The 15,170-nt window shown below is 59.4% G+C and overlaps 1 protein-coding gene across 2 annotated transcripts in view; it reads left to right on the top strand.

Annotated features, from left to right (window-relative positions):
• Nucleotides 1-12,752, top strand: part of MYO1C (myosin IC) — a 24,167-nt gene extending 11,415 nt beyond the window's left edge. For both annotated transcript variants that reach the window (XM_040641123.1, XM_040641124.1), the window contains exons 6-32: nt 445-624; nt 699-797; nt 978-1,091; nt 1,178-1,249; nt 1,531-1,650; nt 1,742-1,824; nt 2,044-2,149; nt 2,267-2,347; nt 2,648-2,739; nt 4,274-4,368; nt 4,449-4,495; nt 4,609-4,689; nt 6,917-7,022; nt 7,131-7,248; nt 7,845-7,958; nt 8,038-8,114; nt 8,460-8,528; nt 8,625-8,709; nt 8,807-8,966; nt 9,256-9,339; nt 10,068-10,161; nt 10,258-10,313; nt 10,438-10,573; nt 10,651-10,721; nt 10,806-10,903; nt 10,976-11,075; nt 11,531-12,752. In XM_040641123.1, coding sequence (XP_040497057.1) covers nt 445-624; nt 699-797; nt 978-1,091; nt 1,178-1,249; nt 1,531-1,650; nt 1,742-1,824; nt 2,044-2,149; nt 2,267-2,347; nt 2,648-2,739; nt 4,274-4,368; nt 4,449-4,495; nt 4,609-4,689; nt 6,917-7,022; nt 7,131-7,248; nt 7,845-7,958; nt 8,038-8,114; nt 8,460-8,528; nt 8,625-8,709; nt 8,807-8,966; nt 9,256-9,339; nt 10,068-10,161; nt 10,258-10,313; nt 10,438-10,573; nt 10,651-10,721; nt 10,806-10,903; nt 10,976-11,075; nt 11,531-11,557 — 2,565 coding nt within the window. In that variant the 3' untranslated portion in view covers nt 11,558-12,752. The remainder of the gene's footprint in view (nt 1-444; nt 625-698; nt 798-977; nt 1,092-1,177; nt 1,250-1,530; nt 1,651-1,741; nt 1,825-2,043; nt 2,150-2,266; nt 2,348-2,647; nt 2,740-4,273; nt 4,369-4,448; nt 4,496-4,608; nt 4,690-6,916; nt 7,023-7,130; nt 7,249-7,844; nt 7,959-8,037; nt 8,115-8,459; nt 8,529-8,624; nt 8,710-8,806; nt 8,967-9,255; nt 9,340-10,067; nt 10,162-10,257; nt 10,314-10,437; nt 10,574-10,650; nt 10,722-10,805; nt 10,904-10,975; nt 11,076-11,530) is intronic.
• The last annotated feature ends 2,418 nt before the right edge of the window (nt 12,753-15,170 follow it).

Below are 15,170 nucleotides of genomic sequence, written 5' to 3'. Positions count from 1 at the left end.
AGACCAGTGTGGCGGTAGTGGAGGCTCTGGCTGTGTTGGGGGTGACGGCAACAGGATTGGCTGTGTGACAGACATGGGATTAGGGAGAAAAAGGCTTCCCAGAGGACAGCAAACGTCTTGGCCTGCAGCCCTAGAGGGGCAGAGTGACCAGCGGCCAAGATGAGAAGAGGGGCGAGTCTGAGGAGGGGGACACCAGGAGTTCAGTTCCGGGCCCGCTGGCGGGAGCCGCCCACCCGTCGGACAGCCGAGGGCAGCGGCCAGGTCGATGGGGCCGCATGGCCTCATTTCTCAGATGAGGACACCGAGGCTAGAGGGGGTGACTCGCCTGAGTCCACACAGCTAGTGGCAGCGCTGGAATTAGAGGCCAGGAGTGCCGAGGACAGAGGGGAAGCTGGGGCCCATTCCCAGGCCCCCTGAACAGCGCCCGTCCTGCCCTGGCCACAGGGTGCGCCTGTGGGCGGCCACATCCTGAGTTACCTGCTGGAGAAGTCCCGGGTGGTGCACCAGAACCACGGGGAGAGGAACTTCCACGTCTTCTACCAGCTGCTGGAAGGCGGCGAGGAGGAGCTGCTGCGCAGGCTGGGCCTGGAACGGAACCCGCAGAGCTACCTGTACCTGGTGAAGGTAGGGAGCCCGCGGGCAGGGCCGCCGCCCCCCGGGGTGCAGCTCCGGGCGTAACCCCCCCTGCCTTCCCCCAGGGCCAGTGCGCCAAAGTCTCCTCCATCAACGACAAGAGTGACTGGAAGGTGGTCAGGAAGGCTCTGACAGTCATCGACTTCACTGAGGACGAAGTCGAGGTGAGACCCGTGCCAGGGACCCTCCCTCTCCTCCCTCTTCACCCTGAAAATCTCAGTCCACTCTGACAGCCCCCTGCTGCTCTCAGACACTCCGCTGCCCCTGACTGTGCCCTGGGGGCCCTCGCGGGCCCTCTGCAGCTCCCGTGACACCCCCCCCATCCCCGTCCCCCGTTCGCCCAGGACCTGCTCAGTATCGTGGCCAGCGTCCTGCATTTGGGCAACATCCACTTCGCTGCCGACGAGGAGAGCAATGCCCAGGTCACCACCGAGAATCAGCTCAAGTATCTGACCAGGGTGAGTGGGCTGAGGAGCCGGCGAGGGCAGAGCAGGGCGGGAGAGGGGGAGTTTGCTCTCACCGTGCCCACCCCCTCCCTTGGCAGCTGCTGGGCGTGGAAGGCTCCACATTGCGGGAAGCCCTGACACACAGGAAGATTATCGCCAAGGGAGAAGAGGTGAGGCCAGGCCTTTGTCTCAGGGCTGGGGGGTGGAGGGTGCAGGTGTTCCAGGGCCTCTTCCGAGACTCCCGCCTCCGGGAATGAGGCCTCTTGTCCCGATGCCAGCTTCCCTCTGATAGGGCCACCGTGGCCTCCCTTGGTGTCCCCCACCCGCCAGGCTCACCAGGAGCCGGGAGGACAGAGGGGTCGTGGTTTTCTGGTGTCCAGCCTGAGCGCATAGAGGAGGGGGATGGAAAGGGGTCCGCGGCATCCCTCTCCTGTCTCACCTTGGCCGGCAGCTCCTGAGCCCGCTGAACCTGGAGCAGGCCGCGTACGCGCGAGACGCTCTCGCCAAGGCCGTGTACAGTCGCACTTTCACCTGGCTGGTCAGGAAGATCAACAGGTCGCTGGCCTCCAAGGTGAGGGCTTGGCCGGGGCCGCCTCCGAAGCAGCAGGGAGGCCTGGGGCTGGGAGCCGTTAAACACCAGGGACCCCTGCTCTTGGCCCTAGGATGCTGAGAGCCCCAGCTGGCGAAGCACCACAGTCCTTGGGCTTCTGGACATTTATGGCTTTGAAGTATTTCAGCATAATAGGTCAGCACCCCTTTCCCCTGCCTCTCTCTCTGCTCCCCACCCCGTCCTGGTCCCTCCCCTCTTCCCCCTGCCTCTGTTCCTGACGGTGCCCCTGGCCACCTCCGGTCCTGTTCTGTGTGTCTACCCTCGGCTGCTCAGAGGCCTCGTGCTGTCCACCCCTCCCCCACTCCTGGTCCTGTGTCCCCTTGACCCGCTGTGAGCTCTTCTGTTCCCCCGCAGCTTCGAGCAGTTCTGCATCAATTACTGCAACGAGAAGCTGCAACAGCTCTTCATCGAGCTCACCCTCCAGTCGGAACAGGAGGAGTACGAGGCCGAGGGCATCGCGGTGCGTGCGAGCCTGCAGGTGTCCCTGCACATACCCTGGAGGAAGCCAGGCATTGGGGTCTCCTAGAAGAGGTGCTAGGACCCCACGATGATGCCTTCCTTCCCTTTTGCCCCTCAGTGGGAGCCTGTCCAGTATTTCAACAATAAGATCATCTGTGACCTGGTGGAGGAGAAGTTCAAGGGCATCATCTCCATTTTGGTGAGTCCTCTGCTCCTCCAAGGCCTCACGCGGGAGGCTGGGTGGGAGGATGTGACTCCCTTCCCTGTTCTCTTAGGCATGTCCACGGAGGGCCCGAGTGTGGTGTTGAGCCAGGACAGGGCAGGGCTGTGTGTGGAGGGTGAAGTGAGGCGCCGGCCTGGTCTGGAAGCTATCTGTGGGAGGCTCCCTGTGCTGTGCCCGGTGCCCTGTGTCTGTGCTTCCTGGCACGATGCCCCTGAGTCCCCTGTGCTCTCCAGCTCCTTCCCTGATACATCCCTCACCCTCTGCCACACCCCCCAGGATGAGGAATGTCTGCGCCCTGGGGAGGCCACGGATCTGACCTTCCTGGAGAAGTTGGAGGACACAATCAAGCACCATCCGCACTTCCTGACGTAAGCGGGGTGGCAGTGCAGCGTAGGGACAAGGGCTTGCTGGGGGCAGAGCCTGTGAAGCACGAGATTCCCCTACAGTCGTAAACCACCAGCCCCAAGCAGATGACCAGGGGAGGTGTAAGTTGAGGACGGGCGCTCAAAGCCACGGCTGGCGCACCCACACAGTAAGAAGCTGAGAGGACCAGGGCTCCCGCTTTATTCTTGTTTGAGAATGAAACTTGCTAAGATGTTTTAGTTTCCCTATTTGGAAGGAAGGTGGTTTTTCTTTAAGGAATCCCCCAAAGTGGGGAGGGGAAGAAAAGAAGCAACCCCCTCTGCCCCAGCTCTGTCCTGCTTCTTTTCTTCCTCTCACCTCCTCTAACCCGAAGTAACCCTGTAAGGAGGTGTTCGTGGTGTTTTCTCCGCTTTACTGAGGCTCCGAGAGGTGAAGCCATTTGCCCAAGGTTATCACGTCCTTCGGAAGCTGCAGAGCTCGGACCTGGGGCTGGAGCTGTTGAATGCCAAAGCCCTGAGCATATGTTGCTTAATCGTAGTTTAAAACCCTTTTTCTGATTGCAAAAATAATGTTGCTCATTAGAGAAAAGTTGGAATGTGTGCAAAAGCCACTGGTTATCCTGTCACCCAGAGGTCATCGCTGTTAACAATTTGAGGCATTTCCTTCCTGCCTTTTTCTATATGTTTGTTTGGTTTTTTTTTATAGCTGAGAACTTATTGTGTATAAGGTTCAGGATCATGTTATATCCTGAGTATTTTCCTGTATCATCAAACAGAAAAATTTCCTCAAAACACTTCCTCCAATGGCTCTAACTCACAGATACTCCATGGCTCTCCCCCAGCCTCTGGGGGACCCTGGCCAGCCTCCAGGTTTCTGCTGGGTAACAAGGCTGCCACAACATCTTTGTGCCTTAAATCCCTGCCTGTATCTCTGGTTTGTGGCTTGGAATAGTCCTTAAAAGCAGAAAATGGGTTAAAGGATAGAAACATGCTTAAGATTTAAGTAATCTTTGGGGGCAGATTCCGTTCTTTTTTTTTTTTTTTTTTTTAAGATTTTAGTTATTTATCAGAGAGAGAGAGCGCACAAACAGGGGGAGAGGCAGGCAGAGGGAGAAGCGGACTCCCCGCTGAGCAGGGAATCCGATGTGGGGCTCAATCCCAGGACCCTGGGATCGTGACCTGAACTGAAGGCAGACACTTAACCGACTGAGCCACCCAGGCGTCTGGTAGATTCCATTCTTAAAATGTAGTGGGCAGTGCTCAGCCCTCTGCCCAGCGAGCCCCAGCAGTGCGGAGGCCTGGGGCCTGGTCCTGGCCCCGTGTGACCCCGGGCAAGGCCATATGCCTCCCCAAGCCTCCATGACCGTCTCTGTGCAGGGAGGCTAATGGCTCTACCCTGTCTCCCAACTGGTACAGAGGGTTGTGGCTTGGCCCGGGGCATACCTACTCCTTCCCGGACGCCTGGTTCCTCTCTCGAGCCTCTTCCGCAGGTAGAGGCGTGGCCCAGGCCAGCAATCTGTAGCTTCCTTTCCTTCCCTAGGCACAAGCTGGCTGACCAACGGACCAGGAAATCTCTGGACCGTGGGGAATTCCGCCTTCTGCACTACGCTGGAGAGGTGACCTACAGTGTGACTGGTGAGGATCCTGGAGCTGGGTCCCTCCAGTGGGCAGGGAGAGGGGTTCTCCCTCACTTCGTGTCTGCTCCCTTCTCCCAGGGTTTCTGGATAAAAACAATGACCTTCTGTTCCGGAACCTGAAGGAGGTGAGGAAGACTGGGGAGAGGGATTGGGGTCTGGACACCGACTGACCCCCGCCCTAGGAATCTGTCCTGCCTGCCCCTGTGCCCTGACCCTGACCCTTGCTCTGCCCTCACAGACCATGTGCAGCTCGGAAAATCCCATCATGAGCCAATGCTTCGACCGGAGTGAACTCAGTGACAAGAAGCGGCCAGAGACGGTGTGGAGAGGCTGTGGGACCTGAGGGCTATGTGTGTGTGCACGTGTGTGTGTGTGTGTGTGTGTGTGTGTGTGTGAATGCGTGCCTACGTGAGCCAGGAGCTGGCGGCATGCACGGGAGCTGGTGTTCACTGGAACACCTCTGTCTGCATCGAGGCGGCTGCCCGTGGGTGCGTCTGTGCGCTTCCATGAGCACGCCTGGCCCTGAGTGTAGGCCCACACGTGCACACCTGAGTCCTTGTGGGAACTTGTTTGTGCGTGGGCACTTGTGTGCATTCACCCACTCGGCAGACGTTTGGATCAGACGTTATGAGGCATTTAGGATGCCAAGATGAATAGGCGCTCTCATAGCAAGGTACACAGGGCGCTTTGGAAGCTTAGACTAGGGGACAGCAAATTGCCTGAGTGGGGGTGCGGTCCGAAAAGCCTTCCTAGAAGAGGAAGCATCTGAGATAACTTGGAACGGAGTAGGTGCTTGTCAGAGGGACCTGTGGGAGGGCACTGTAGGCAGCGAGAGGCCTAGCACAGACAAACAGAGCCCCGAAAACACCGGGAGAGCTACAGGAGAGTGACATCATCGAGGAGAGCTGCTGCGAAGGGCAGGTGTGGCCCGCGGTGCCAGATGCTGGCAGAGCTGCAGTGAGCTGGGGCAGAGGTGTGGCTGTGGGCGTGGCAGGAGGAGGGCCCAGGGCCCGGGAGGAGATGCTGTGTCGGAGGTGTTAGCTGGAGTGCTGCAGGCTGAGACACGCCGGCAGGGAAGGCGTGGAGACCGTGGTTGGCCAGCGTCTGACTCCCCAGACCCCTGCTCTCTGCTGCGTACCTCACATCCTGCCATGCTGGGAGGACGCGGGCACCACTGTCTGGGCCTCTCCAGCGGCTGCGGGTTCATGTATCCACTGATCTCCAGTGGCTCCCAGGCAACCTGGCCTCCGCTGGTCTAAAGTGGGCCCCTGACGGCACAGTGCCACGGGCCTGTTCCTTCTGTGTCCCTCACTCAAGACGAGGATCAGCCTCCCCAGTCCCACAGCCCAGAAACCTGGGCAACCTCCGTGACTCTTCAGTCTCCCCCGTCTCCCTCATCCACACAACTGCTGGCTCTTGCCAGTTTCCACTGCCTGAGTACTTCTCAACTCCTTCCCATCGGCCCTTCCCCATAACCTCTGCTCCATTTCAGTGCTCTGAGCCAAAGAGCTCTCCCTGCTCTCCTGGCTTCCTAGCTGCCCTTGCTGCCCACCCTCCACATACCTGCTTAGCGATATTCCAGAATGCAGATCTGTGCCTGCTCTTCCCTCACTCCAGATTCCTCACTGGCTCCCTCTTTCCCTCAGGATAAGTCAGTCCCCCTAATGGGACTCTCCAGACCTGTCATGATACTGCCTCTGCCCGCCTCTTTAATCCTATCTTGTTGACTCCTCACCTGGGTCCTTGCACTGCTTTTAGCTCCCTGGGTACATCAGGCTTTTGCACAGACTGTCCCTCTGCCAGAATACCTTCCGGTCTTCTCTTCCTTCTGGCTATTTCCTACTTATCCTTTAAATCTCAGCCCAATGATCATTTCCAGACGGCCTTTCCTGATGCCCCCTACTCTGCAGACTGGATCAGTTGCCCTTTCTTGATGCCGTTAGAACCCCCAGGCATACACCTCTGTCATTAGTGGGATTGCAAGTCTGTTGAGAAGTCTGCTTCTCTCACAGTCCTGATACCCTTGAAGGTCCTGCTGAGCAGTGTGCAGAGATAATGGTTGAATGCATAGAAGTAGGATGCATTGTTAAGGAATGTGGCCTTGAAATTCTAGAAAGAGAAAGAATGGGCATCAAAGTGAAGTGTAGAATTGGGGTTGTGGAGAGACCTGAGCGGGGTTTTTATTTTTTTAAGATTTTTTTTAAATTTTAAGTAATCTCTACACCCAACTTGGGGCTCAAACCCACAACCCTGAGATCCAGAGTCCTGTGCTCCACTGACTGAGCCAGCCAGGCGCCCCTGAGCAGCGTTTTTAGATGCGAGTGAGGTTCCTAAGTTGATGGCTCTAGCCCAGTCTGGCCCCTTCCTCTACGGTGATCGAGGGGAGGCAGAAGGAAGAAAGAAGCAGGGCACAGGGTAGCTGTGGGAATTGGCGCTGCTCTGCTCCAGGAAGCGGCCTCCGCAGGGTTCAGCAGCTCTGCCCCAGTGAGGGGCAGCCGCAGGGCTCCGCAGCCTCATCCAACCTTGCCTTCACCTTGGCTGGTCAGGTTGCCACTCAGTTCAAGATGAGCCTCCTGCAGCTGGTGGAGATCCTCAAGTCCAAGGAGCCCGCCTACGTCCGCTGCATCAAGCCCAACGACGCCAAACAGCCCGGTAGGCCCCTCCCACCCCGTAGGCCTGCGAGGGCTGGGTCTCCCCTGCGGAGGCAAAGGGCCATCCATCGGTGAGGGGCCGCTGACCACCCCATTACCCCTGCCGCAGGCCGCTTTGACGAAGTGCTGATCCGGCACCAGGTGAAGTACCTGGGGTTGATGGAGAACCTGCGCGTGCGCAGAGCCGGCTTTGCCTATCGCCGCAAATATGAAGCTTTCCTGCAGAGGTGGGGGCATGGCCTGGCTCAGCGCCAGGGAAAGGGGGTAGGAGGCTAGGAACCTTCTAGATCCTGAGAGAGGAGACAAGCCCATGTCAGAGACTAAGACACTGAGCTTCGGAGCTGCCGTGGGACGCATGCCAGCCTGGAGACCTGATATCAAACTAGATGGACAGAACATCAGCTCCCCCCCCACCCACTTCCAGCCCTGCCCTCATAGAGCACCTGGTTATAGGGATCCATAGGCAGGCATCCACATGTTTGTCACCAGAGGTGATGGTAAAACCTAGGCAGAGGACAGAGTTTCTAATCAGCTCGGAAAAGATACAGTAGCATTGTGGTGAGTCTGAGTTAGGGGCTGGGGAGTCAATCAGGTGTGAATTCCATCCTGGCTACTTTCTAGCCCTGTGGCCTTAAGCAGATGAGGATACATCAGTTTCCTCCTCTTTTAAATGGGCATGGTGACAGAGTGACCTCCCCAGGTTTTCATGAGCTGCAAGTGAGTGGGACTACCAGCAGGTGCCCAGGAAAGCTGGTTTGGGCCCCCAGAGGAGGGCACTTGTCGGAGCGGGGACTGGGTACATCTCTGCTCCTCCTGTCCCCAGATACAAGTCACTGTGCCCAGAGACATGGCCCACATGGGCAGGACGGCCCCAGGACGGGGTGGCTGTGCTGGTCAGGCACCTGGGCTACAAGCCAGAAGAGTACAAGATGGGCAGGTGAGTGGTGCCTACCTGTACCCAGTGTTTGGGGGCCACGGGGGTGGCAAGCATGGGCTGATCACTGCTGCCCTCTCAGGACCAAGATCTTCATCCGCTTCCCCAAGACCCTGTTTGCCACAGAGGATGCCCTGGAGGTCCGGCGGCAGAGCCTGGGTGAGAGAGAGGCCCCACCTTTCCCGTCCCAGTGGGGTCTGTTCTGGGGAGCGGAGAGGAATCACCGCATTTGGGCCTTTTCTCCAGGAAGGCCGCCTCACCCACACTCAGCTCCCCTCCTTACCAGCTCCAGCCCTGCCCCTGGGTGCAAACTCTCAGCACGCTCACGCATTCCTTTGCTCCCTCCCTCTCTCCTTCACTATTCTCCCTTCGCTTATCTACCCTCTCGCTCAGCAGCTCCTTGGGCCACTCCCTCACTCATGCCACTCCGGGAGCTCTGGCAGTGCCAGGCCCCCAGCTGGTTCCCCTGGGCTCTGGCCAATTGACTTTCTTTCCCCACCACAGCCACGAAGATCCAGGCCGCCTGGAGGGGCTTCCACTGGCGGCAGAAATTTCTGCGGGTGAAGCGATCAGGTTCGGGGGGCCCAGGGGTCTTCAGAAGGGGCGGGGTCTGGGGCTAGGGTGGGCCACCGTGGCGAGATCAAGGTCAGCCGTCTGTGGTCTCCACAGCCATCTGCATCCAGTCGTGGTGGCGGGGAACCCTGGGCCGGAGGAAGGCAGCCAAGAGAAAGTGGGCCGCGCAGACCATCCGGCGGTGAGCACCGGGGGCAGCACAAGGCGGTGGCACAGAGAAGGGCGCGGGGCGGGCGTCGCCAGGCTTCTCACTGCCACCCCTGTTGGGCCCCCCCCAGGCTCATCCGCGGATTCATCCTGCGCCATGCACCCCGTTGCCCTGAGAATGCCTTCTTCCTGGACCACGTGCGCACCTCTTTTTTGCTCAACCTGAGGCGGCATCTGCCCCGGAATGTCTTGGACACTTCCTGGCCCACACCACCGCCTGCCCTGCGTGAAGTCTGTGACCTTCCCCGCTGACCTAGGGACCGTGAAAGTGATCAGTGGGGTGGGGGGGGCTAATAATCTTGTGGCCAGAGAAGAATCTGGAGGGCTCCCCAAGGCGGGGGGATTGGAGCTGGGCCATGGAGAACGAGTTCTTTTGAGAGAAGGGACTCAGGAACGCAAGGGTTGTCCAGGTCATGGGGGTGTCGCTTCGGCAGAGGCCCTGCAGTGAGCACGCGCCAGCTGTCTTCAGAGGGAAGCGCGCCGGGCTGTGCAGGTGCCCTGACCTCGCTGTGCCCCTCAGGCCTCGGAGCTTCTGCGGGAACTGTGCGTGAAGAACATGGTGTGGAAGTACTGCCGCGGCATCAGCCCCGAGTGGAAGCAGCAGGTGTGGGGAGCGAGGAGCCAGGCGTGGACCAGCTGGGGGGGGGGCAGGAAGGCCGCGGGCACCGCTCGGAGGGTGGCCAGGGAGGAGCACTTGAGCCCTGGGCAGGCAGCGTGACCTCAGACGGATGCCGGGCCCTATTTGGCCTCGTGTATGGAAGCAAGGCCGGAATGGATTTGGGGTGGCAAATAGGATTGGCTCTCTAGGCCAGCTCCACTGGACTGGTAGAGGCCCCCCAGAGCCCTGTGTTGAAAAGACCACAGGTTTAGTCTGATCCATTGGTAGTGATCGCCACGGTTCCAGAGATGGACGTCGGTGACCGATGTGCCTCGTGTTTGCCAGTTCAGTGTGGGGTGACGCTAAAGGGCCCATCAGCTCAGATGACCTGCGGTAGTTTCGAGTATCAGCAGTCGCCAGCTTCAAGATGCCAAGCAGGAGCTGAATATCAGGGGCCCCAGGGCCTGATGGGGGACTTAGCGCCAAAGTCGAGCATGGCCCCTGACAATGCCGTCATGACCCTTCTGGGAAGCCCTCTCCCTTGTCAGTCGGGATGGGGCAAAGCAGAGGAGGGGTCAACAGGAGTGTGCATGGCAGGGCTTAGCCTCTGGTGCTGGGGGCCAGGGAGAGGGCAAGAGGCTGTCTCAGTTCCTGAGGCTGGCCTGCCCCTTCCTGCCCCCATGATGGTTCCCACCCTTTCTAATAGCTCCCCCCACCTCCCTCCTTCTCCTCAGCTGCAGCAAAAAGCCGTGGCTAGTGAGATCTTCAGGGGCAAGAAGGACAATTACCCCCAGAGTGTCCCCAGGCTCTTCATCAGCACACGGCTTGGTGAGCCCCTGACTTCCAGTGCTCCGACCTTCCAGCACCGTCCGACTTAGTCCCCTCTCCCTCCTCTGACTTCCCGCTCCCCCATCCGGGTTGCAGGTGCAGATGAGATCAGCCCCAAAGTGCTGCAGGCCCTCGGCTCTGAGCCCATCCAGGTGAGACGACAGTTCTGCAGCCTGAGGGCTTGAGCAGGGGCCTGGCGCCTGGAGAGAGGATGCCGGGTCGCCCTGGAGCCCCCTCAGCCCCTCCGCTGACCCCCGCCCCGCCTCCCATCCGCAGTACGCCGTGCCCGTAGTGAAATATGACCGCAAGGGCTACAAAGCCCGCTCCCGGCAGCTGCTGCTGACGCCCAGCGCCGTGGTCATCGTTGAGGACGCCAAAGTCAAGCAGAGGATCGACTACGCCAACCTGACCGGTGAGCCGGAGCCCGTGGTTGCTTAGGGAGGGCCCGGACTCTGACCCTTGACCCCTAACCTCTGCCCTTCCCCCCAGGGATCTCTGTCAGCAGCCTGAGCGACAGCCTCTTCGTGCTGCACGTGCAGCGGGAGGACAACAAGCAGAAGGTACTCCTTCGGGGCCCGGGAGGCAGGCAGAGGTGGGTTCTGTAGATCGGGCAGGGCCTGACCCCTCCCCCTCCCGGCCCCCAGGGAGACGTGGTGCTGCAGAGTGACCACGTGATTGAGACACTGACCAAGACCGCCCTCAGCGCAGACCGCGTGAACAACATCAACATCAACCCGGGCAGGTGAGGCGGTTGGGAGTGCGGAGGGGCCACGCGTGCGCCCACAGGCGGCCCTCACACACCCCTCCCTTCCAGCATCACGTTCGCGGGGGGCCCCGGCAGGGATGGTATTATCGACTTCACACCTGGCTCAGAACTGCTCATCACCAAGGCCAAGAACGGGCACCTGGCTGTGGTGAGTGGTGCCAGCAGGTGACAGTCTGCCTCTCTACCAATAGCCCCAGGGCTAGGGTGAGCTGGGGGGGGGGCACGCTTCCTTGGCGGCTTGGCAGAGCCCGGGCCCCTCATCCACGTATCACCATCCCGGGGGCATCAAACCACCTCTTTCATCCCATTGCCCGTTGAGGCACAGAGAGCAGGGCCACTTGAGGCCCCACAGTGCCGACAGTCGTAAAGTTGGCAGCATGGGGGAGGTGGGGAGGCCTAGGGGCGTTCGGGGCGGTGCTAGAGGCAAGGCCCACTGGCAGGGCGGGGAATCCTGTGGGAGTTGGGTCAGTCTCCGGGACCGAGGTCACCAGGCCCCCACCCCTCAAATCAGCACTGCATGTGTCTCCTCCATGAAGACAAGCACCCAGAGCCCCTCTGTTCACTCCCTACTCACCACCTGGGGTTCTCTCTCTGTCCCCACAGGTGGCCCCACGGCTGAACTCTCGGTGATGAAGGCGCCCACTGGACCCCCTCCCACCTCCCAATGCTTTGCTTCTCCCCCCTTCCCTTCCCACTTACCAAAGACTCGAGCTTCTAGACAGGGACCCAGGGACACCTCGAAGCCCACCGACAAATTCCTGCCTTTTGCTCACCCCTCTCTTGAGGGAGCAGCGGGAGCCAGGGAGCTGCCCCAGATGGGGGCCAGGCCGGGCCACAGCAATAGGAAAGCCGGGGCCAGAGGCAGCCATGCCAGCCCCACTGCCAATGCCAAATATTCGAGAGAAAGGAACTTTTGCTGAGGTTTTCTCTGAGATTTTTTGATGCTTTATAAGAAACTATTTTTTAAAAAAGCCATTTTCCCACCCCAAGACACACTGGATGTGTTTTCCCTGACTCTAGCAGGGCAGGGAATGTAGCTGAGAGGTTGGGCGGTCTGGGCCCTGGTGCCCTCTTTCCTGCCCAGGCCACCCTCTCCTCCTCATTCCCTCGGCACCTTTCTGTCTGTCTGCCTGTCCGCCCACCTGTACCCTTCGCTGCTCACTCCGACATCCCCCTGGGGGCTGAGACCACCTTTGCCTGCCCCCCTTCCTCCTGCCTTAAAAATACCCTTTCAAAATCATCATCCCAGCCTGAGGATGTCCTGGAGTGGGGGAAGGAGTTTTAGACCACAGAATTTGCAAGACACAGAGATCATCCAGTCAGCTTCCTGGTGTGACAGAACAGGAGACAGAGGCCCACGAGGAGAAGGGACTTGCCCTTCGTCTAGCAGGTTGGGGCAAAACCAGGGACTGCAGCCCTGTCTTCAGCACACCTCACTGCCTCTCCCAGGGACAGGCTCATGTCTTAAGGGTGCATGTGGCTCCCTAACCAGCAGTCACCCTTGGGGGCCAACAGGTGGGAGAAGCACTCCTGCCTGCGTCTACGCCTCAGGACGACAAACACCTTGTCTATACACTTTGGCCCCAATTCAAGGTATTAGGGCCTTTCCTGGTTCCTGACCCCCTCCCTGTGCTGGGAGCCCGGGGAGGAGGCTGGCCTTGGGAGGAGCTGTGGAGGTATCACCTCTTTTTGCTGCTTCCCCCCAACCTCCCCACAGGGCCTGGGGGCTGCCCAACTGCCTCTGCCCTCCTGGGGGGGTCTCAGCCCACTGCTGACACTTCTGCAATCCAGAGAAACACTAAATAAAGCAATATGTGTTTGCCAATGCCGGTCTGCTCATGAATGTTAGGGGAGGGAGAGGACCCCTAAAACGCAACCAGCGGTCTTGTATTAGAATGGTATTAGAATCGTATTAGAATTTTTGCCTTGTCCACAGAAGGACAAAGGCAGGGCTCCTTCCCTGAGGGAAAGCAGAAGTAACTAGTAGCTGCAACATGGACTCGCTTGCTTGCTTGCTTGCTTTCTTAAGATTTTATTTATTTTTTATTTGAGAGGGAGCAAGCACTAGCTGGGTGGGGGGCAGAGCGAGCGAGAGAGAGCATGAGCAGAGGGAGAGGGAGAAGCAGGCTCCCTGATGTGGGGCTTGATCCCAGGACCCCGGGATCATGACCCGAGCTGAAGGCAGACGCTTCACCACCTGAGCCACCCAGGTGCCCCTGGACTTGCTCTGTCATGGATGGTCTACGGCAGGGCTGCGCAGCCCGGCCCAGTGCTGCGGCCAGGGGAAGACACGTGACACCCAGCTGCTGCTCGGTGGTCCTCAGCCCGGCGGACAGACGCAGGCCGGTGTGGGAAGTGCAGGCCCCACGGGGCGCACTGACTCGTGACTGGCTCAAGTCAGGGAGAAGGGTCGAAAACACTTCACAGAGAAGATGACCTTAGGCGTGGGTCCCAAAGGATAGGCTCCAAATTCTGTTGCAAGTGGCAAATATCATCTAAATTGGCTTGGGCAGAAAAGGCATTTATTAGCACCAGCACCCCAACCGTCCCAGGGTAGGGCTGCTTCCAGGCACTCAACAACCTTGTCAGGAGTGTGCCTGAGCCACCTCTTGGCTCAGCCGTGCTCTGGTGGCTCCACTGTCGGGCAAGCTCTCCACTTGCAGCCAGGCAGCCACGGCCACCAGCAGCCGTGGGCGCTCGCTCTGCCGGGTTAGCAGAGGCCAAGAAAGAGCGTCTTTCCCAGTCAGCCGCGGGTCTCGCAGCCGGCTCGCAGGGGACCGACTTGAATGAAGTGCTCTTTCCTCACCCAGTCACTGTAGTTAGGGAGAAGAGCATATTCTGACATGCGCCTGCCAGGCCTGGGGGCTGTGTCCTAGCCCCGACCCCACCCCCAGGACGGAAGCAGTGTGAACCACACCTGCCTCGTGGTCCAAGAGCGGGGAGCCGATGGCTTCCCGAAAGATCAGCAGAGTGTTGCCTCCGGAAGAAAGGGAGTGAGCGCTGCACGCTGCAGCCACAGAACTCCCCGGCGGATGGCTGCGAGTCTTCCCGGGCGGGAGAGGCCTCGTGAAGGCTTTAAAGGCAAGAAGAAGTTTAATTTGGGGTCAAGCTACCTGCTGAGGCGTTTAGATTCAGCATCTGGGGCGGACGTTCCAGACGAACGCGCGGCTATCTCGGGCTTGACGCAGGCCTGTGCGCACACCTTGACTTGACACCGCCCCGCCTCCGATTACAGACAAATAAAAGCACCACGGTAATTTGTCGGCTCTATCAGTAACCACAGTGAGTGCGGCGCGGATAAGATAAGCCTTGTGCTGGGTGCAATTACCAGCTCTCCAGACGGAGCAACGCTCCTTTCTCTGGCCAATTGGAATGCGTGCCAGAGTGACGTCACAGACATAACCCACATGGGCCCGAGGACCCTTGTCCTCAGACAGGTAATCAAGAGTGGTTTGCACCCCAGAGCACATCCTCCAGGGCCCTCCGGGAGCTACCTGCCAATCGTAGGGGGCTGATTCAGGCTCTGGACCAGAGCTGCCCCCCCGACTCTCCATTCCTTCATTCCACCGGGATTTCCTCAATGCCTATCGTGTGCCAGGCTCTCTGCCGGCACTAGGGGTACAGCAAGAACAGAACCTACCAAATCCTTGCTTTTAGGGAGCTCATGTTCTAGAGGAGGGGGAAAATAAGCAAAGAGGAGAAGGGGGAGAGGGAGAGGAGGGTGTGCGGTTTACAGGTCCAAAGGCGCTGGTGAGGGAAGATTTCCCTGAGGGGGCCACATGGAGGTGGGGGGAGCCCGTGGAGGGGACAGAAGTGCCAGGTGTGGAGGCTTGTCAGAGGACGGGGAAGGATCAGCAGAGCCAGAGAGGGGCGAGGCGGGGGCGGGGCGGGGGAGAAGATAGGCACACGCGCATCTTAACGTCCTTCAGATGCTCTTGACTGTCTCGGCTCCAAGAGGACAGAGACGAGGAGTTGACATGTTCTCTTGGACGCCTTCCTGCAGAGGCGTCTGTGCGAGCAGCTTTCCCAGAGGATGGAGGCCGTGAGGGGCATATGCCTCACAGCAAGGTAGACAACCATTCTCGGCAGCCCTGCGGCACGTCGCCACTTGGGAACATCTCACTGACTTTGCTGGAAGGTCCGGCCTCCTGCCTTGGTTCCCAGCACGCTCTCCTCCCCAAGACCCTCCTTGGAGTCCCCTCGCATTTCTCCACAGAGCTTTCCCCTCGTGTCTGCCCCTGCA

Source organism: Ursus maritimus, unplaced genomic scaffold (genome assembly GCF_017311325.1).
Source record: "Ursus maritimus isolate PB19 unplaced genomic scaffold, ASM1731132v1 scaffold_24, whole genome shotgun sequence".
Classification (NCBI taxonomy): domain Eukaryota; kingdom Metazoa; phylum Chordata; class Mammalia; order Carnivora; family Ursidae; genus Ursus; species Ursus maritimus.
Note: the sequence above shows the minus strand (reverse complement) of the source record. Positions and strands in the feature narration are given on the sequence as shown.